Below are 20,628 nucleotides of genomic sequence, written 5' to 3'. Positions count from 1 at the left end.
GTGGCTTAAAACTACGATCATTTTATTCTCTCTCACAATTCTGTGGGTCAGTTGGGCTCAGCTGGATGGTTCTTCCGCTCCAGGTGACATCAGTCTGGGCTGCAGTCTATGAGGGTACCACTGGCTGAAATGCCCAGGATGCTCACCCACAAGCCTGGAACCTCTGTGGGGACCACGAAAAGGCTGGGCTCAGCTGGAACTCTGACAGGGGGGCTTCTCCCTCACTCCACAGCCTCAGGGCCTCTACCCCCTCATGTGGACTTTCCACGTGGCCCCTTCACTTTGTCTCTCCAGCAGAGTCGCTGGACTTCTTACAGGGGGCTCAAGGGCTCTCAGAAGTACAAAAACGTTCTCAATGCTTACACCAGAAATGCACCGAATCACATCTTTCCACGTTCTGTTGATTAAAATGGGTCACAGACCAGCTGAAATTCAATGTTGCAGAACCAGACGGGCATGACTCCTAGGAGGCCTGATTCATTGGGGACCATCTTTGGACAGTAACTAGGTGGTTATTGCAGCAATCCAGGTGAGAAAAAGCAAAGGCTTCGACCAGGATAATAGCAGTGGAGGTGGTGAGAAATGGTTGATTTAGAATATATTTTGAAGGTAAAATCAGAAAGATTTACTGATGACTCAGATATAAGCTAAGAGAAAATAAAAAGAGCCAAGGATGAGTCTAAGTGTTTTGGCCAAGCTGGTGGTGTCCTTAATCAGCCAGCGAAGTGTCACCAAGAGCAGTGGGCTTGGAGCCTTGGGGTCAAATCCTGCCTCTGTTATTTATCACCATATTATCTTGGTAACTCGATGTCTCTGAGATTCTACTTCCTGATCTGGAAGATGAGGATAATACCTGCTCACCCTTGGTTGTAAGGTCAGCATAGGATCCGATGAAATCTTGTATGTGAAAGCAACCACCTTGAGTTCATCACAGATGCAGTGGCCGTAGGAAAACCACACACCTTGAAATCATGAAATCTGGTTCCATCCCAGGTCCCTCTTAGACTTGCTGTAAGAACTTGAGCAAGTCATTTACCCTCGCTTTGTATGTTTCCTTATAAACTCAGGCCGTAATATTTGCACTGCCTGCGTCAAACTCATTCTGTGAGAATCAATCACAAGAACGTGGAAAGCACTTTTGAAAAGGCATAAGACGGCAAATGGAAGGTATTATTATTGCATCACTAATGACAGATCCAATATCTAGGCTTGGGGTAAAAAAACAACAACGATAGGGTAGAATCTATATAATCCACCGTTTCTCATGTGACCCAGGGGTTCCAGGCTTGCCTTAAGGAACAACCAGGGGAGAATACCATTCAGAAGCCGCTGTAAAAAACACAACCCATAATTGCAAGTCAATCATAAGCATGGCATGAGAGTTTGTGAGTTATTCATAATAATGGAATACAGGTACCGAGCTTGTATTTGTAGCACTTTCACTCTGAGGGAAACTGTTTTGTTACTTGATTTTTTTAATGCACCGGAAAACTAAGGGGTGAAAGCAGCAGGTCATGTCATGGAAGCAAAGAAACAGCAGGAGCTGAGAAAAGAAAGGCCCAAATAAACGTCTTTCTTCAAAGGCGAGTGCGTGACATCTGGGACCAGGCCAGGTTCTGGAACCCAGGGCAAGGACAGCAGGACAGGAAAAAACTCCAACATCCCCAGCAACCAAAGACAGCCTTTGGGTTTTAAGGGCTCATCTGAAAGACACCGGCACAGTAAATAGCCTTGTATTCAATTTATTCTCTGCAGAGGAATAGAAGACTGAGTCAATGCTGCAAGGATGTGAACTTGGGTTCTGAGGGAGTCAGGTGCGCCGGATGGTTTAAACACTAAACCGGCCCCTTCAGGCAGGGGAGCACAGGACATGGAAAGCAGTCATCGCCTTTTAAAAAGAGTGTTTCTGTTTTCATTATCTTTTAAGACTGTAGTCAGTGTTGAACGATAATAAGAAACTGGCATGGGGAAAAACACGTGCCCAATCACAGGCGTACACAATAAAAATGCTATTATAGACTTTTGTGAATATAAATAGTTTTTAAAATGAGGCTGCTATGACTGGCATCTTAGATGCTACCTGAAAAAGAGTCACGTTTATATATTCCAACAGTTGCACCAGTCCCTGGTCTCAGCTTTCCACCACAGAATGGGATGGGTAATTTTTTTGGAATGAATATCAATGCAGACCAGTTGTGGGGTAAAGAAGGGGGGCGAGGATTGAAGTGGAGGGAGCACAGAGAGCAGAGAAAAAGGACTTGATGCCCCACAGGCGAAAACTGAAGAGGACAAAGAAATAGGAAGAATAAAAAGGAATAAGGACGGGTTTACTCAGAATCCCGTTAACAATGCATCCTCAATCGGCCCTTAGGAACAGGCTTCGCTTGGTGATTTTGTCCCTACATTTAGCCACAATCCCAAACAGTCAGGGTGGCTGTTCCTTTGCTTTCCCCATTCCGGTGAAGGCATGACAGTAATTAATGAGTATTCATTAATTACCTGCAAAAACATAATAATGTCCCTGCCGAAATTTCCTTTAATGGAATTACTCCCCCCTGCCCCTATATACACATGAGCTCACAGACGTCAAGGGGGCCTAGTTGAAAAGCAGGGGCACTTTGAAACTCCATTGCGGGGAATCTCCTGGCGCTCCAGTGGTTGGGACTCTGCGCTTCCACTGCGGGGAGCACAGGTTCGATCCCTGGTTGGGGAACTAGGATCCCTCAGGCCTTGCGCCCAGCCAAAAAAGAAAAAGGAAAAAGAAACGCCATTGTCAAGGTCAAAGCTCGGTGTGAATAATATAAAGTGAGTGTAAGCAAGGGTTTTCTGACACTGGGGAGTGCTGAACCCTGGAAGCATAATCAAAAGAGCTTGTAGAATTTCAGAGGCGTGGGCCTTCCCAAAGGTGGAGATACGGAGTAGAATAACCACTGCACATCTCTCATATCATTCAGGTACAAATACTTACTCAACCAGGCAACGATTCATGGTGGTTGGTCTGCTGGTTCTGAGACTACTGAGCACCAGCTGGAAAGGCAGTGGGGGCGTGGATATCTACCGAGTGAGTTTCAGCATCCGCAACAGGTCCCATCCACTTACTGGTGTTGAGCCCCCAGAGTGTGCGTTAAGAGATGAACACATACAGGTGGAAAGCACCACAGGGTAGTTGAGAATGTGGCACCAGAGCTGGGTCATTGCCATCTGGGCGCCCCATGAGGGCCTCAAGGCAGGACTCAAATCAGCCTGCTCTTCTTGCCATCTCTCCGTGGACCTCCCACCACTCTTGGCTCTTTTAGCCCGTGGCACCACCGTTGTCCTAGTTTCCGACTCCAAACTGAGAGTCAGCCCTCCCTGATGCCGTTGCTGCCCCTTCTCCTCCTCCCCGTTCATGGCAATCTGTCTGCCACCAAGTCCTTTAAGACTCTCCCCCATCTATCCCTTCTTTTCAAGTCCCTCTGACCTACCCAAGCTGAAGCCATTCCTCCTCCGTAGGAGCTTCCCTCCCAGTCTCCTTCTGTTCTCATTTCCTTCTTCTTCCTCCAAACCATCCTGACATCGTGTCCAGATTGATCTCCCAATGTATGAATTGGCTCATACCATTCCTCTGCTCAAAAACTTTCAAGGGCTCCCCACTGCCTATGCAACAAAGCCCAGGATTAGGTACCCTGTCATTCAGCCAAAGCCACCTTCCATTCTCCCATTGTCACATGTCTGCTTGGTGTTTTACCTTCCGCTCTGCTTACACTTGGTTCAGCCACCACCTCCACTGCCTGGCCATCCCCTGGCCTGAAATGACATTTCTCTTCCCTGAAACTATAGACAGTATACTTAGAGTCTCTAAGTGTATTTGGCGATACTCTTCCACATACACGTCCATGCGGCAATTCACGGCTCACTACCTGTGGCATCTTATCTGTTTCACATGGCATTGTGCTGTTATTTAATGTTTTGCCTCTTTGTGTCTCCACTGCCTGATCAGGTTGAAAGCTCCTTGGTCTGCAAGCACTGCCCACATCTTAATTTGTTGGCGTATCTTAACCAACTGCTATGAACAGAGTAGGTGCTCATTAAATACTTATCAACTTAGGAGGGGAAAACCTTAAGAGCATTCTTCTCACAAAGGTCTTGAAAGTCAGCAATCTGTTCTGAAAATTACAGAAAAGGACTGCCGTCCCAAAAGGCTCCAGCTCTGGATAAGGCAACACTTCCCCTATGACCCACTTCATTTCACCTCCACAGCTCAACTCAAATTAAAAATTCAAGAGCTTTGCTGGAAACACCTGCCAGGAGTCAACACAGATCCCAGAAAGGAAATTCTATAAAGGCCCCCGGATCTAACCCAATCATGATGAGGTTAATTTTGGCTCATGACACAGCAAGCCCTACAGTTGGGGTTACAAGGACAGGCTCTGGCCTGAGCAGAGTGACAGCACATCCAGGCCCCCAGGGGTACACACACGCCCACCTGCATGCAGACTCAGACATACATAATCATCCTCAGCAGAATTTTGAAACTTCATTCCCGAATCGCCCATGGAATTGAATTTCTGGTATCTGCGTGCATATATGGATATGCGTTTTCCATTGCTTGTTTACACAGAGTATAAAACATCACTGTAGAGGAGTTGCCAATTTATGAACAGTTTGTCTGCTTCAAGTTCATTTGTTGGCTATTTGGAACTCAGATCGCATTCTTTCCTGGAAGCAACAGTGTGCCCAAGCCCACTTAACCCTTAACGTACTATGTTTTAGTACCACAAAATGATGTTCATTCTATTCATCGGGGGTTTGCAAACTCAAATGCCTGTAGTGGCCAGGTGGACAATGTAAATGAGGAGAGTTGGGTCAGGAGACCAGGGAATGATGGAGATCACTGCGCATGTCCCATCTAAAGGGTGCAGCCCCTCCCCAGCTCAAGCAGTGGCTGCCCTGGGAGAATGCAGGCCCAGTGCAGCAGATCAGGAGAAGCAAAACACCAAAATCTCAGGTGAAAATAGTTGGTGAAAAGATTTATACACAGTGTAGATGAAATAAGACACATCGTTGGGCTGAAATTGAGCTCATGCTTGCAACCTCTATTTAATAATGTTGCTTCTTTGAGGAGAAAAGCATTTTAAAAAGAAAGCATTTTAATTTCTACAAATCAACACCAGGAAAGTACCTCCCCTCTTCTGGTGAGGTGGGTGGCTCTTCCTGGGTACCAGTCCTTGCATGAGAGAAGGCTAACGTCTCTGGGGTTCTTAAAACCCAAGGCTGCTGTAGGGTCCCTGGTCTAAATCTAAGCCCCACACCTGGCCCCATCACTGAGTGTGAAGATGTGACCTGCCCACTCCTTTCTGATGTGTCAGGGTCATTTGTTAATAGGGTATGTGTAAGTCAGGACCTGCCTGTGTTTTTCTTTATGTTATGGTGCTGGTTGTTACTATTGCTCTATTATTTTGTATGTTTTTGTTTGTTTGTTTGTTTTTACTAATTATAAATGTTATATAAGTTCACTGTAGAAAATCTGTACATTTTTCCCTCCTTGAAGTAATCACTGTTAATAGTGATTTCCTGTTTTTCAATCTTTTCCTTTCCAATTTTTTTCACATCACGTAAGGGTAGTGGGTTGAATGATGCCCTCCACTCCACTTCCCCCTAAAAAATTATGTCCACATCCTAATCTCTGGAACCTGTGAACATGACCTTACTTGGAAAAGGAGTCTTAAGGATCTTGAGATGAGAATTTAGCCCATGGCACCACTGTTGCCCTAGTTTCCAGCTCCAAATCTAGTTATCCCTCCATGATAGATTATCCAGGTAGCTCCTAAGTCCAGTGACAAATATGCTTAGAAGAGACACACAGAGGAGACACACAGAAGAGGAGAAAGCAATGTGACCATGGAGGCAGAGACTGGAGTGATGCGGCCACAAGTCAAGGAATGCCAACAGCCACCAACAGCTGGAAGAGGAAAAGAACAGATTCTCCCCTAGAGCCTTGGGAGGAAGCACGGTCCTGCCAGATTTCAGACTTCTGGTCTCAAGAACTGTGAAAGAGTAAATTTCTGTTTTGTCAATTTTGTGGTAATTTGTTGAGGCAGCCCTAGGAAAATAATACAACAATACATGAATAAATGGATGTAATTAATTCAAACAATACAGGATTATGTAAAGTAAAAAGGGTGATAGTCTCTTACATGCCACACAAATCCCTCTGTGTTCCCCATGAGTAGTAACTGTTTGGTAATAACCTTTCTAGGCCTTTTCCTATGCATGTCACACACACACCCACAGACACACACACACAGAGGCATATGCACATAAATATAATTATATGTCTTTTTTCAAATAAATGATAGCATGGTATTCTGCTATTTGCTCTTTTTAAAATTCAATATTTCTGGGGGATATTTGCATGTCTGTACATAAAGATCTGCCTTACGCTTCCAAATGACTGCAGTATATTCTATGAACATAGCCTATGTCATTGTTTTCAATGATTCTAAACTTAGTAATAATATTACAATGATAAATCAAAGTTGACTCTATTCACTTGGCTACAACTGAACTTATTTCCCCCCTTTTCAATCTACACATTAAATATACATATATAGATATATATATAGAGAGAGAGTGTGTGTGTGAGAGAGAGAAAGAGACATTAGTACTGTTCACCAAATATCTCTGGCTGTCTTCTGCCCTTGGAATTGGGTGTGACCCAGTGACTTGCTTTGGCTAGTGATATGTGAGCAGAAGTCACTAGTGTCATTTCCAACTGGAATCTTTACGAGTGTGTCCACAATTTGTCTCATTCTTCTTCCCCTGCAGAGCAATTGCAGAAGCACTAAAGGGAGGCTCCATCAGCCTAGCTCTCTTGGTAAGGATGACACAGAGTGGAGGGACAGGGAATTCCCTGGAGGTCCAGTGGTTAGGAATCCCTGCTTTCACCGCCGAGGACGTGGGTTCCATCCCTGGTCAGGGAACTAAGATCCCACAAGCCTCGTGGCATGGCCAAAACAAACAAACATTTGACACCCCAGAGTGGAGGGACATAGAGTGTGAACAAGAAATAACCTTTGTTGTTTTAAATCACTGAGATTTGAGGGTTGCTTATTGCTGCAGCACAACACAGCTAATCATAACTGATTTTACATAAATAATATATATGTGATATATACATTATGTATCATATGTACATATCATTATTTAAAATATTATACACTTATATATTTTTATATATTCATATATATATATATATATCCTACCCTTCTAAAATTGGAGAAAGCTTAAAACAAGTAGTTTGAAAGAAAAATGTGTGGTTTATTACAGCCTGCTCAGTATTAATCAACAATACAATTAACAATACATTTTTTACTTCCCGTTTAGTTATTTATCCTTTTTACATTTTCACTAAGATGATGAACTTAATGCCAGTGGAAATGAAACACCATGCTATCAATATCAGGCTTTCCACACTGGCCATAAGTAAACAAATATGTTGTGTGGATATGTGGGTCCGTGGACTTGTTTTTTTAAATCTCTAAATGCCACTATGCTCTGCATCTATTAATGAGGCTGTAGGTTTCAGGTTATTTTCTTTGGTTTAATGTACATTTGAATTAACAGTGCTCTGCGGGCTCAAAGAACAGCCCTTCTCTCTTGCTTCTGGATGGGGGATTGGCAGGTGCTGTTTGCATTAGGGAGTGAGGAAGTGCTTTTCTCTGATCAAGTGATGCCTCAAGCTGATTAAAGAACGTTGTTTGTAGAACTGGAAGGGGATCAAAATGCCTTCAGTGCTCCAAGTCAGAAAAGACAAGGCCTTGAAGGCTAATATGGTGAATATAACAAGAGCCTTATGGTTTCAATGAAAGATATTGAAGAGCCAAGCCTTTTCTCTCCTGGGGAGAAGAATATTTTTTAATGATATCTCTTAAATTGTCAGATTTAATAGAAAAAAATGAGAAGAAAACCCTCCTGCTTTTCCCCACCCAAACACTGCAATCAGAGAAGTTTCCTTAATCATGGCTCTGACCCCATCACAATTCTACACGGAAGACGGGCTGCAAATACTGGCAGCCTCCCACTTTCCTGGGTTTGATGACGGCAGTCAGCGACACAATGAATGATGCCTCTGATGATGATGACATTTTAAATTTAAAATTCAAATATTCAAAAATGCCAAGGTGACCTATCACCTGTCACAGTGGGATTTTAAGAGAGGATCTTAATCTGGGGGATACAGCATCACTCCTCTTAGTAGCAACTAAGGGGTAAAACAAAAGGAGATGGTTCTTACCCACCAGATGCCCTAGACACACTGCCCACTCCAAGTTGATCCTGGGTTAGCAAAAGGGGCTGGACTCTATGCAATGATTCCTCAGTGAATTCTGGGCCCAGCGTAAATCAGTGCTACTTGAAGATTAATAGAACGTGAGTTTGTATTGGTGGAGTTTTCTCCTCCTTAGCTTGAACTAACCAAGGCAGCATTATCTATCATTCATTTACTTTCATATAGCCTCTGAATTATTGGCTTGGTTCTCTCTTTTTTTTTTTAAGTCATTTATGCTGCTCTCAGATACTTAATAAATACCATCGTTTTAAATATAACTTATTGAGTTCAAATGTTTGTTATAAAGCATTATTATGGTAGTGCTATGGTCTGAATGTTTGTGTCCCCCCAAAATTCATATGTTGCAATCCTAACCCCCAAAGGTGATAGCATTAGTAGGTGGGGCCTTTGGGAGTTGCTTGAGGTGGAACCCTCATGAATGGAATTAGTGCCTTATAGAAGAGGCTCCAGAGAGACCCCTAGCCCCTTCTGCCATATGAGGATTCAATAAGAAATCTGAAACCCAGAAGAGGACCCTCACCCAACTATGTTGCCACTGTGATCTCCAACTTCCAGACTCCAGAACTGTGAGAAATAAATTTCTGTTTTTTATAGACTACCCAGTCTGTAGTATTTTGTTATAGCAGCCTGAACAGACTAATAAAGGTAGGCAGTATTCTAAGATGGTCTCAGGATTCCTGTGCCCCAGTGTACACACACCTTCCCCAGGTTACTCAGTTAAACACTGATCTAGGTGCTGCTGTGAAGGGATTCTGAAAATGCAATTAAATTCTCAAATCAGTTGACCTTAAAATAGAAGATTATCCTCAGTGGCCCTTAAAGAAACTGGGTTCTCCAGGTGAAAGAGATTTTGAAGTGTGAAAGGGCCTATGGAGGGGCCACATGGCAAGGAACTGTGGGTGGCCTCCTAACATCCAGCCCATCTTTAGAGCCCTGCCTAATATCCAGCAAGAGAAGAGGGGCCAGGGTCCTACAGCTGCAAGGAACTGGATTCTGCCAACAACTATGTGAGCTTGAAAGAAGACCCCAAGCTTTAGAAGGGAATCAGCCCAGCTGACACATTGATTTCAGTCTTGTGAGACCCTGAGCCAAGAACCTAATTCGGCCATGCCCCAGCTTCTGACTCCAGAAACTGAGGTAATGAATGAGTGTTTGAAGCTGCTAAGTTTATGGTAATTCATTATGCAGCAAAAGAAACCTAATACGAACAGCAATAGGCCTCGCTCTGGCCTAAAATGTAAAGAAAGTTAAGTATAATGTAATTTTAACTTTCGGCCCTCATTCTTCTTCCTTTAGAACAAGATAACAAATGTGTAGTTTAACATGCCTTTTGATTATTAAGTAACTAAATTTAAGGTTTAAAATGTAATACTTTGTTTATATTTATCCAAAACCTGGAGGATTTCCTAGAGGTTAGGATTATTACTAAGTACTCCTTATTCTCTTTTCCATTTTTTTTCACATTTCTACCGTCATTATTAGGTTTTAGAATTCGAAGTTTATCATTGTAAGATATAAAATGGAATTCACTTTCCCAAATTCAAACATATGCAGTAACAAAATAGTAAAATAAACAGGAAAACTCCTTGTAATACATTCATCCAATGAAATAACTCTTCACCATGACTGGTATTTCACTGGTAATAATAATCCTACAAGATGAATGAAAACAATTTCATCAAATAACACCAATACAAAAAAATTAAAATGACAAATAGTAACGTTCCTATATTTGAATTATAAATGGCTATCCACATAACTGAATTTTCTTTTAGTCAGCTTCAAGACTTAAAGGATTTTCTTTTTCTTTTCTGTATTAATCATTGAAGCTTAGTTTCTAATTAATTTTGGAGCATCTGGATCTTTGAGCTCCTTGGATGAAAGTATTGTTTAATGCTAAGGTTATTTGCTGGTTTGTTTCTTGTCTCAAATAATTGGTTGCATTTTAATGGCAACATGTGAAAGGCCAAATTTCAACAGCTCAGATACCAGCGCAGAAGGTACTTTAGCTGAAGCACCCTCCCCGCAAACAAAAATCAGTGAAACAGCGCCCCTTTGTGGTAGAAGGGCAAAACTATCGGTACATTAACAGTACAGTAAAAATCTTGGCGAGATACAACTGGTAAGCACAAAATAATTTTCTCTTTTAAAAAATCAGAAAGAGTGAAGCAGAACATTTTAGACTAATCATTGCAAAGTGGATTATGGGGACTCACAGGGTGTTTAGAGAGCCAAGAGGGAGTCATTGTATCTGCTGAGAAAAGTGAAAATCAAGGATTAACAGCCTTTAACAGATAGGAAATTAAATTATCCCTAACACAAGTAGCAGAGCAATCTCAACAGCAGTTTGTCCTCCAGTGACTCTTCCACTGAGATGGAGCACAAATGAAAGTAAGCTGATTCTTCAGCTAAATGGGATAATGTTACACATTTGCATGACCCTTTAGAGTCATTGACGCATTAATACTAATACTCAGCAACATCTGTTTTGCTAGCTGTATTTTATCATTGAAATCACTAAGGCCCAGGGAAGTTAGGAAAGTAGTAGGGTCAATATTTGAAACCCATTGTTTCCAATTCCCTAAACTAAAATAACTGAGTTTATCCAATGGTCCGCTACGAAGAAGGTACCCCATTCTGTACCTGGCTGTTTACCAGCTGAAAGGTGGCATGGCTGGGTCATCACTGCCTGGACTCTGTAACCAAACTGCTTGGGTTCCAAGTCTTGCTTGAGTGTGTGGCCTGGGGCAATTATTCAGTCCTCCTGTACTTTGGTCTCCTTGCCTGCAAAATGAAATTGGTAACAGTATTACAGTCCAGGCATTGTTTTGAGGAGTAAATGAGAAAACACAGGAAAAGTGCTTAGAGCAGGGCCTGGCACCTAGTAAAAGCTTGAGAAACATTAGCAGTAAGTAGTTGATGCGGCATAGATTGACAAGCTCTTCAAAAAGTTGCCAACTTTGCCTTATATTTAAAGACTTCTAGGATGCATATCAGATATCAGCAGTGGTAAATTTCTTGGGAGAAGTAGACTTTGCATGCAAGCAGAACTTCACCGTTTTTACTTGGCATCCTTCAGAATTGTTGGAATGTGTTGCAACAAGCAGGTTAATAAATAAAGACAGAATATTTCAAAGCCTGCTTCAGTAATCCCCTCTAGCCCTTGGAGCTCACTCTCCAGAATTCCTTTTATATACTTAACCTCCCGGCCCTCTTAGCTCTTTGTAAAGATGCCCCACCCTCTCTGGGCTAACCCTTGGATGAGTCCTTTTGATAATAATCCAGTGGTTGCTGATGTCTGCACTCCCAGGGCGCCTCTGCAAAAAAGGCAGGCGAACACTACAAACCCTGCAGCATAAACACGCTCGTGTTCAGCCTGAAGGAGACTGCAGTCAGGCACCAGCTAAACCAGACCACAATCAGAGATTTCTATCAGCAAGAGAGCACTACAAGCTGTCACAGCATTATGCTATCTGGGCACCAGGTTGTCCATCTGCGCTCGGATTGACAAGGAAAGGGAAAACTGCAAAGGAAGCAGGCCACCAAGCATCCTTCCCAGTGTGGCACTGAAATTTAGAACTGCTGGAGGATCCTGAAGCAGTTTCATCAGGACTTTTAATATCCAGTGAGGAGTTTTTAAACAAATAGGCAAGTCTTCGGCAAGTTCCTTAATCTCCTTTGTAAAGTGGGTGTGTATTCCTTAGGGTAACACAGCTGCTATAAGAAAAGTTTATTTCTCCCCTGCAAGAGACCCCTGTGGATGCTCCTGGGTAGGCAAGGCAGGGCTGTGCTCTGCACAGTTCTTCAGGGAACTATAAACAGTTCCCTGAAGAACTGCACAGTTGGTGCGAGGGGTCGGTGTGTGTGCTGTCTAACATGCAGGCTTCCAAGATCCCCTGGGCTTTGGCATCCATTCAGGAACAGGAAAGAGCAATATCCATGGGAGGTTTTTAAGGGTCAGGCCTGGAAAGGGTGCCATTCCATTCTGTGGCCACACCTATCTACGTGCAAGGGAGGCTGGGAAATGTGTTTCACCTGTGCCCAGAGGAAAAAAGGACATGGATTTGGTTAACAGAGAGCCAGTCTCTGCCACAAGAAATCACATGTAGACCAGCACTGTAAAAAGAGGTGAGACCAGAGTGGGCCGAGCTGGAGTCGTCATAGGTACACGTGCTGAGGTGATGGTAGAGCCAACTGACTTAGGGCTAAGGGGTCTGAGTTAAGGACAGACAAGGAGTCACCAGTGCCGCTCACCGAAGGGTCTCAGCGCACTGCCTTCAAGCCAGGAGGGAGCATCCGCACTACGCAACACAAGCACCCCACCCCACGCTTTTTCGACCTTGGATGTGTTTTCACGTGACTAGCTCTGGCCAATAGGCAGAAGCAACATGTATCACTTCTGGACTGAGCTTTTAATTGCCGTTGTGGGCTGTCTCGAGGGCTCCCTTCCCTCTGCCAATGGACAGCAAACAGTGTTCCAGTGAGGACTGGCTCCATCAGCCTGGGCCCTGGAGAAAGGATACAGAATGGATCCTACAGGTACCCACGCAACATCTTGTTTTAAGTCACTGGTACTTTTGAAGTTGTATATTACTGCAGTATAACCTAGTTTATTCTGACTGACAGAGAAACATATTTGTATCTACAAACGAATCAACAAAAAGGCATTCTTGTCCATTTTAGATCATCAGCTCGAAGAACTAAGGGAGCATGCTTTCGAGAACATACTTTGTACATTATTGCTGCCATGCCAGCAGAAGAAGTGCTTGATGGGCCTTGGATTATTTTAAATACCGATAACATCAACTTTCAACAGGCCCCAGACATACTCTCGACCTTAAAAGATCATTAGTCCCAATTTAGAGAAAGTTTAAAGTTACGAAATGCTAAAGAGAGATGTTAAGGACATATAATCAGAAGTAAAAGAAAAATGAAAATGGGAGAGCTTTGGAGGGAATCATGGGCAGCTGTTAGAAGCATTTTTATGTAGGGGTCAAATCCTTTTGCTTGTCTGTCCTCTGGGGTCTCTAGAACTGACCTCCTGCACTGTTGGTTGCCCATGGGCCCTCCTAGTGCTCTGGTCTGTGGACCAGCGCTGTAATGTTCACCTAACTTGTGAAATTCTGTCTCAGATCTCACTCATATCGTCCCACACTGCAGATAACTTGACATTAAAATGCAGTGAGGGGAGTTCCCTGGTGGCCCAGTGGTTAAGAATCTGCCTGCCAGTGCAGGGGACACGGGTTCGATCCCTGGACCAGGAAGATCCCACATGCCACATAGCAACTAAGTCCGTGCTCCACAACTTCTGAGCCTGCGCTCTACAGCCTGAGAGCCACAACTACTGAGCCCGTGTGCTGCAATTACTGAAGCCCACGCGCCTAGAGCCCAAGCTCCGCAACGAGAAGCCACCCAATGAGAAGCCCATGCACTGCAACAAAGAGTAGCCCCCTCTCGCCGCAATCAGAGAAAGCCCACACGCAGCAACGAAGACCCAACGCAGCCAAAAATAAATAAATATTTTAAAAAATGCAATGAGTGAGGGAACATGACTTTTTAATATGTTCCCCTAGGGTAAGTGATCAAACAGGATACTCTAGTTCTGCTCACTTTAGCATAACAGGAAGTGCCAATGTTCCCAGCCAGCTGGTTGAGCTTCCTTAACTATTGCTCAACAAGTTGACTAGAAACTCCTTGGATACAAGAGCTATATTTTATTCATCTGTGAATAGCATGGTAATTAGTGAAGAGCCTGTTTTGGATTCAGCCAGATTCTGTCTTGAATATTGATTCCATCATTTAATAACTGTGTCATGTTAGACACTTAACCTCTGTAATCCTGTTTCATCATCTGTAAAATGGGGATAATAGTGCCTGACTCCACTGACTTGTTGTGGAAATTAAATGTGACACTTCTTTGTAAAGCTCCTGATGCAGCTCAAAAGTCTTTGTTGAGAGCTTGGCGGAACAGTGGCTTCCATCCAGCCAAGAGTATGATCTCAGAAGAGACCGTGTGTTAGTCTCTATCAAATTTAAAGGGAAATTCCTTTGCCAGAGGCTGCAAACGCCATCATGTTGAGGTTGAATAGATAATGTTTACCTCAGAGGAAGAGATTAGTTTCCATTTTATCTTCACTGTTTGAATTTTTATATGGATTAAAAATACAAGAAATTAAAAATAAATACAGCTTTTTAAAGGGGAAAAAATGTTGGGCTGGCAGCGGTGCTGGCTTCTTTGCTGGCTCTTTTAGCTCTTTCAGTGATAGCAAGAGCAACAAACAGAACACACTAATAATTGTCTATATTAATACAAAACTAATAATTATCCATATTAATAAGGCAGCCCCATTCCCATATGAACCTGAGGGTAGAAACAAAGTACAATAATCCTTCAGAGTTGCACCAAATCTTCGCAAGACTTTAAACTAGCTTCCATGTACAGACGGTTCCGACTTCCCATGGTTCCACTTACAATTTTTGGACTTTGCCACGGTGTGAAAGTGATACCCACCTGGAATTTTTATCTTTTCCGGTCTAGCGTTACTCTTGCGTGATGCTGAGCAGGCGGGCAAGTCCCAGCTCCCAGACAGCACAGGGTAAACAACCGATACGCTTGCAACCATTCTGTTTTTCACTTTCAGCAGTGTTCAATAAATTACTTGAGATACTCAACACTGTCATAAAATAGGCTTTGTGTTAGATGATTCTGCCCAACTGTAGACCAATGTAAGTGTTCTGAGCAGGTTTAAGGTAGGCTGGGTTAAGCTGTGATGTTGGGTCGGTTAGCTGTGTTAAATAAATTTTCAAATTAGATGGGCTTATCAGGACGTAACCCCATCGTTAAGCGGAGGAAGACCTGTATTATGGTTGTCTCCCTTAAGTCTTTTGCGTGGTTTCCACCCCTCCCAGGCAATTCCACCCCCAGGCAATTGTAGGGAGGGGAGAAACTAAGGCGGGGTTGGGGGGAGACTGTGGGCCCAGCTGCAGCGCCCACACCGCCGGCCTCCTGCTGCTCGCAACCCCAGGACGCGGGCCGTTACGGCGGTTTCGGTGCGGAGCCCGGAACGCTTAGGCCGCCGCCAGGAGGTCCCACCGGCCGGGAGCTCCGCGGAAACCAGGCCGAGGGGGCGGGCCCGAAGCCTCGGCCTCGCCTCCGCCCGCGCCGCGCTGCGCCCGCCGCTTGCTCCGGGCGGCCTCGCGGGGCCCGGAGCTCTGCCCGGGGAGCGCCGCCAGCATGCTGCAGAAGCGGGAGAAGGTGCTGCTCCTGAGGACCTTCCAGGGCCGGACGCTGCGGATCGTGCGGGAGCACTACCTGCGGCCCAGCGTGCCCTGCAACAGCCCGCTCTGCCCGCAGCCCGCCGTCTGCCGCAACGGTCAGGGCAGGGGGTGGAGGCTGGGGAGGGTGGGCAGACGAGGACCGGCGGGAGCGGGGCGGCCCGGGCGGGATCGCCGGGCGCCGTACCGGGCGGGCGTCAGGGCGGCGGCGCCGGGGTAGAGCGTCGGCCGTGAGGCGGAAGGGCGCGTCCCAGAGGCGGAGCGCGAGGCCGTGGTGGCGACGAGTCCGAGGCCCCCGGGCCTCCGCCGGCCTCCAGGCATCACCTCCGGCCCGGCTGCAGGTCGGGCGTGAGGGGCCGGCGGCTTCCGAGCCGCAGAGAGCTGGGCCACGGCTCCGCTGTCGCTCCACAGCGACTCCCGACTGCTCTGCCCGGGAAAACGGAAGGGCCGAGAGGCGGGCGCCCCCGCAGGGCAGAGGCCGCGGTTTGGGGCTTTCCGAGGAGCCTGTGGGCGCTGGAGCGTCCTGCCCCCAGGCTCGCCGCAGTGAAATCCGGTGGACCCGAGCTGTGGGCCCTGCAGTGCGAGCCGGGAACGCGGAGCTGACGCTCTGCAGCTCCTCGTTGTACATTTCTTTGCTTTGCTCCCTGCCAGCACCTAGGCCTCAGACATCCAGTGGAGAACCCTCTTGACTGTAGGATTTGTGGATCATCTGGGCCCTCATTGTACAGGAAGGTCATGGGGAAATTGGATTTGGGTCGGCTGCCCACTACACCTTCCTCCACTTGATTTCTGGGCTGCTGGGGTGGCCGAATTAACGATGGTTACTGGTTCTCTTCCCTATGGTGGGAGAGGAGCGTGGTGGACCTTTTCAGCGAATATTTGGGATCCTCAGCTTACGGTTAAGGTGAACATTTCAATTACAGCTTGACTAACCAGCTCCGAGACGCGGGCTAGGTGGAAATGCCACCACCGCCCCTGCTTGCACTGAGCATCTTTTCTAGTCAATTCAGTCTTTTTGGCCCTTGGAGACTTTTGAACACGTTCACAAGCTTGAGACACAACAGACTTGAAATGGCTGGGCATAAACAAGTGGTTAACGTGTATTTGGGGAGCCCCATTGGAATGTGAGTGTAGGTCAGTGGGTTAACAATATATAGTTAAGTTGTGCTGAAGATTTGGTTGTTTTTGTGTGTTTTTTTTTAATCCGTCATCTTTTACATTTCTGGCAACACCATGAACCACGTTGAGCTTTTATTATCACAGCTTCAGAAAAATGAAGGTGCTGAATTTACCTGAACGTTGGGCCTCTACCAAAGTAGATTTGTCTTTTAAAAACTACACAGTGGGGCTTCCCTGGTGGCGCAGTGGTTGAGAGTCCGCCTGCCGATGCAGAGGACATGGGCTCGTGCCCCGGTCCGGGAAGATCCCAAATGCCACGAAGCCATGGCCCGTGAGCCATGGCCGCTGAGCCTGCGCGTCCGGAGCCTGTGCTCCGCAACGGGAGAGGCCACAACAGTGAGAGGCCCGCGTACCGCAAAACAAAACAAAACAAAACAAAAACTACACAATGTAGTTAAGATTGGAAGTTGTTCTGCACACTGGGGCACCGTGACATTGAAATCATATTAAACTAAGTTTGAAAACGTTGTCTAATCTTTTCTGTTTTGAATTATGCTTCAGATGGGAAACTCTTGTCTAGTGACGTGACTCATTACATGATCCCAGATTGGAAAGTCGTTCAAGATTACCTCGAGATCCTTGAGTTTCCTGAATTGAAGGGAATTATTTTCATGCAAACGGCTTGTCAAGCTGTGCAGCATCAAAGAGGCCGGAGGTATCTGTTTTGCATTATTTATTTTTTTATGGTGCGGATTTTTTTTTCCCCCTTTAGAAGAGGTTCCTTGTTGGAGAGAAAGGGGAGGAATTCATTATTTTCGTCGGAAAAGACTTTTTGAACTAATTTGGCATTCTTTTTGCCAGTGAGGAATGCAGTAACATTATTTTATATTTCTGCTTCAACACCTGGCCAAAAGGTCTAACTGCAGTGTCCCCACGATGTGGGTATTTAAGATTCTTGGCTTTTGGTTTGCATTTTTATACTAGCAGAGCTATTGCCTATATCATGTTGAAGACTGCATGTTATTTAATCTTCTTATTTATGGATATATTGTTTCAGAAACTTACATTTTTTTCCCCTTGGGAAAAAGAAAGTATTTTAAAATTTGAGGCTCCTTTATTGTGGAGGCAAGTTGTACTTGTGATTTATTCAATGAAACCAGAACTAACTTGTTTTATTTTTAGATTACTAGTATAACCATCAACCATAGGAACTGTATTTGCTAAACAAAGAATTTCTGATTGAAATCAGTCTAAAATGCTTGCCTTGTACCTAAATGAAGAACAGTTCTTCACCTTTTAAACAAATACTCTATAAATGGTTTTGCTTCCTTTACATTGGGAAAAGATCTGTGATTTGAACTTGAAGACTGTATGGAAACAGCATATTAGAATTATATACCCAACCTCTTAACACCACAAGTTAAGCAGAAATTGTGTGTTTATTCTTTTTCAAATGTTGTGGTTTCTTCAGACCTTGGTAGTAAAAGATGAAGTGTGTTTATTTGTATATGAAAATGATAAGTTGTTCTTATTATATGCTCAGTTCAAAAAAATATGCATTAACTAGGTTGTGTGCAGGTTTTTTAGATAGAATATTTTTATATGAGCTTGAAGTTGATTTTGTTCAGACACAAAGATACAGATGTTATACACATCCAGGTTTAAATGCTGTTCCAGGTGTCGTATTTCAATTTCTGCTACTAAAATCAATTTGTTGTTATCATGTGGGTTGCTAACACACTGCCGAGCCTCTTCAACTTCTGTTTTCTAAAATATTTTTAATATTAAGGATTGTTTTAAAAATCAATTCCTGGGGACATTCAAAAGCAAAGAATTGGAATTTAAATGTCTTTTTTCCTGAACATTTCAAAAGTAGTTAACTTGATGAAAAACGATTGGTTTTCCATTGCTTTACCGTGTCTCTGAATGCACTAAACGTGAAAACAAAAGCTGAGGAGTTATGGAACAGGCCCACAGGATAATACTCTGGTTTTGCCATTGGTGAGCACTTTTCGAGTTCCTAGTTCCAGGCCTTCTGGAGTACAAAAAGAAGTCTTGTTCCCTCTCTCAACAAACTTGTTGTCTTGTTGGGATTAAATGCAAGAAGCAAGAAGGTAATTATGACATACCTTGGACGCATGTAAGATAATTTAATGTGGACTATGTAAAGTGCAGAAGTAAACATGGGGTGTGGGGATTTAAAAAGCCCTCTGAAGGAAATAGGTTTGAGACTGGTCTTAATGCAGGGAAATGAACATGATTGATGAAGAGGAACAAGAGGCAGGAAAAGGAATCAGCAAGTTGGGGACTTTGTGCTTTCTTTACCTGTTAAGCGACCAGCAGGTGTATTCAGGTTGAAACAGCTAAACGGCCACAATTACCTAAGCCCTGGAAAGTGTCATATATTAAAAGCTAACTTTAAAGTTGATGAGAGCCTTTCAATATGTAAGATCCAGGAGATTTGCTTGATTAATTTGGCCTTCATAAGCGTTAAGCATAAGTCATTTGAGTTTTTGTATTTAACCAAAGGTGGCCTAGCAGAGGCTCTCTGGTGCTTTGCTTCATTTAATGTTGGAAAACATTTTGTTTTTCAGTTCTTACTCTGCGATTTTTGAGATGCTGGTAAATAATTCATTCTATTTTATATGCTTTTAGGAATATTATTGCTTAGGAAAGGTTTGTCAGGTGAAAATACCTAGTCTGGTCTAGTGTCTGGTAGAAGGATGCCTTGCTTTCTCCTTTTGACCCCCTCCTGAATGCCTTCTGTATAGCTTGAATCTCAGTTTCTTAGTACATAACATAAGACTGGAATCAAAATATTATAGTTGGAGAGGACCTAAGAGGTCAACGTGATCCCCATCCTACATCAGTGTTACTCAACATGAGTAATGTAGTCGACTCTGTTTCTAAAAGAAAAAAATTCTCATGGATACCCAGTGTTAATTTAAATTAATTTATTGTATTGTTACTTAAATATGTTTCAACATCAATCTAGGCATAGATCCTCATACCTAAGTACTTAATGCAACCCTAAACCCAAATCAGACCTTCAAACTAAACAAGGCTACAAATGAATATTAATTTAATGTGACCAGTGACATTATTTTACTGACATGAAATCACCAGAGTTGGGTTTAATACTAGAAAGACACAGCCTCTATGGCTACAGGCATAAGCTCTATATTTAATATGATTTTGTAGTTTGATTTCAATAATATCAATGCAGAAAAATGTCCTCATAAGTATATTATACAAAACAGTATGAAAAATGTCAAGTTTTTGATCAGGATAATCACACATTCTGCTATCTAACAATCCTCAAGTGCTTATTTACTGAGGGCTCGTGTGATATCCCTGTAAGGGTGACCTGTCCACTGCCTTCAATCATGTGTTCAGGTGTTCATCTGTGTATCTACAAATATTTATTGAGAGGCTCTATGTGCCAGAAACTGTGCTAGCACTGAGCATACAGTGGTGAGCAAAGGCAGACATGCTCTTGAGGGGGAGACCGGCAGTAATCGATAACCAGAGAAACAGATGGAGAAGTGAGCTGTGACAGGCACGCTGAGGGAGGGGTGCTGGGCTCAGGAGAGCCCAGACTAGGCAGGGAGGAAAGGCTTTCCTGAGTGAGGTGCATGTGCTGAGCTCTAAGGGATGAGTGCGAGGAAACCAGGCAAAGAAAGGAGAAAAGCTTTCCAGGCGAGGAAACTGCTATGCAAGGCCATGGGGAGAGAGAACATGGAGAATGAGGGAGGAGAGAGCCCTGGATTGGACTAAGGTAGGCCCCCATGGGCCTCAGGGATGTGGTGAAGCATTTTACTTAAAATGCATTTCCTAAGCATTTTAAGTAGGGGGGATAACATGATCAGATTCCTGTTTTTAAAGGATTACTAGGCTAGTGGAGA

The 20,628-nt window shown here is 44.0% G+C and overlaps 1 protein-coding gene and 1 long non-coding RNA gene across 2 annotated transcripts in view; one reads left to right on the top strand and one right to left on the bottom strand.

The window, feature by feature from the left end:
• LOC116748362 overlaps window positions 1–14,979 on the bottom strand; it is a 34,703-nt gene extending 19,724 nt beyond the window's left edge. Inside the window, exons 1-2 of the long non-coding RNA XR_004348267.1 lie at window positions 14,841–14,979; window positions 10,973–11,113 (exon numbers count right to left, since the gene is read on the bottom strand). This is a non-coding gene — a long non-coding RNA (uncharacterized LOC116748362). The remainder of the gene's footprint in view (window positions 1–10,972; window positions 11,114–14,840) is intronic.
• A 465-nt stretch (window positions 14,980–15,444) lies between these two features.
• DIS3L (DIS3 like exosome 3'-5' exoribonuclease) overlaps window positions 15,445–20,628 on the top strand; it is a 34,318-nt gene continuing 29,134 nt past the window's right edge. Inside the window, 2 exon segments of the mRNA XM_032621123.1 lie at window positions 15,445–15,702; window positions 17,285–17,438. Of these exon segments, the coding sequence (XP_032477014.1) occupies window positions 15,564–15,702; window positions 17,285–17,438 (293 nt within the window). The 5' untranslated portion in view covers window positions 15,445–15,563.

This window comes from Phocoena sinus, chromosome 2 (assembly GCF_008692025.1).
Source record: "Phocoena sinus isolate mPhoSin1 chromosome 2, mPhoSin1.pri, whole genome shotgun sequence".
NCBI classification, from domain to species: Eukaryota; Metazoa; Chordata; class Mammalia; order Artiodactyla; family Phocoenidae; genus Phocoena; species Phocoena sinus.
This window is presented reverse-complemented; position numbering and strand designations above follow the sequence as displayed.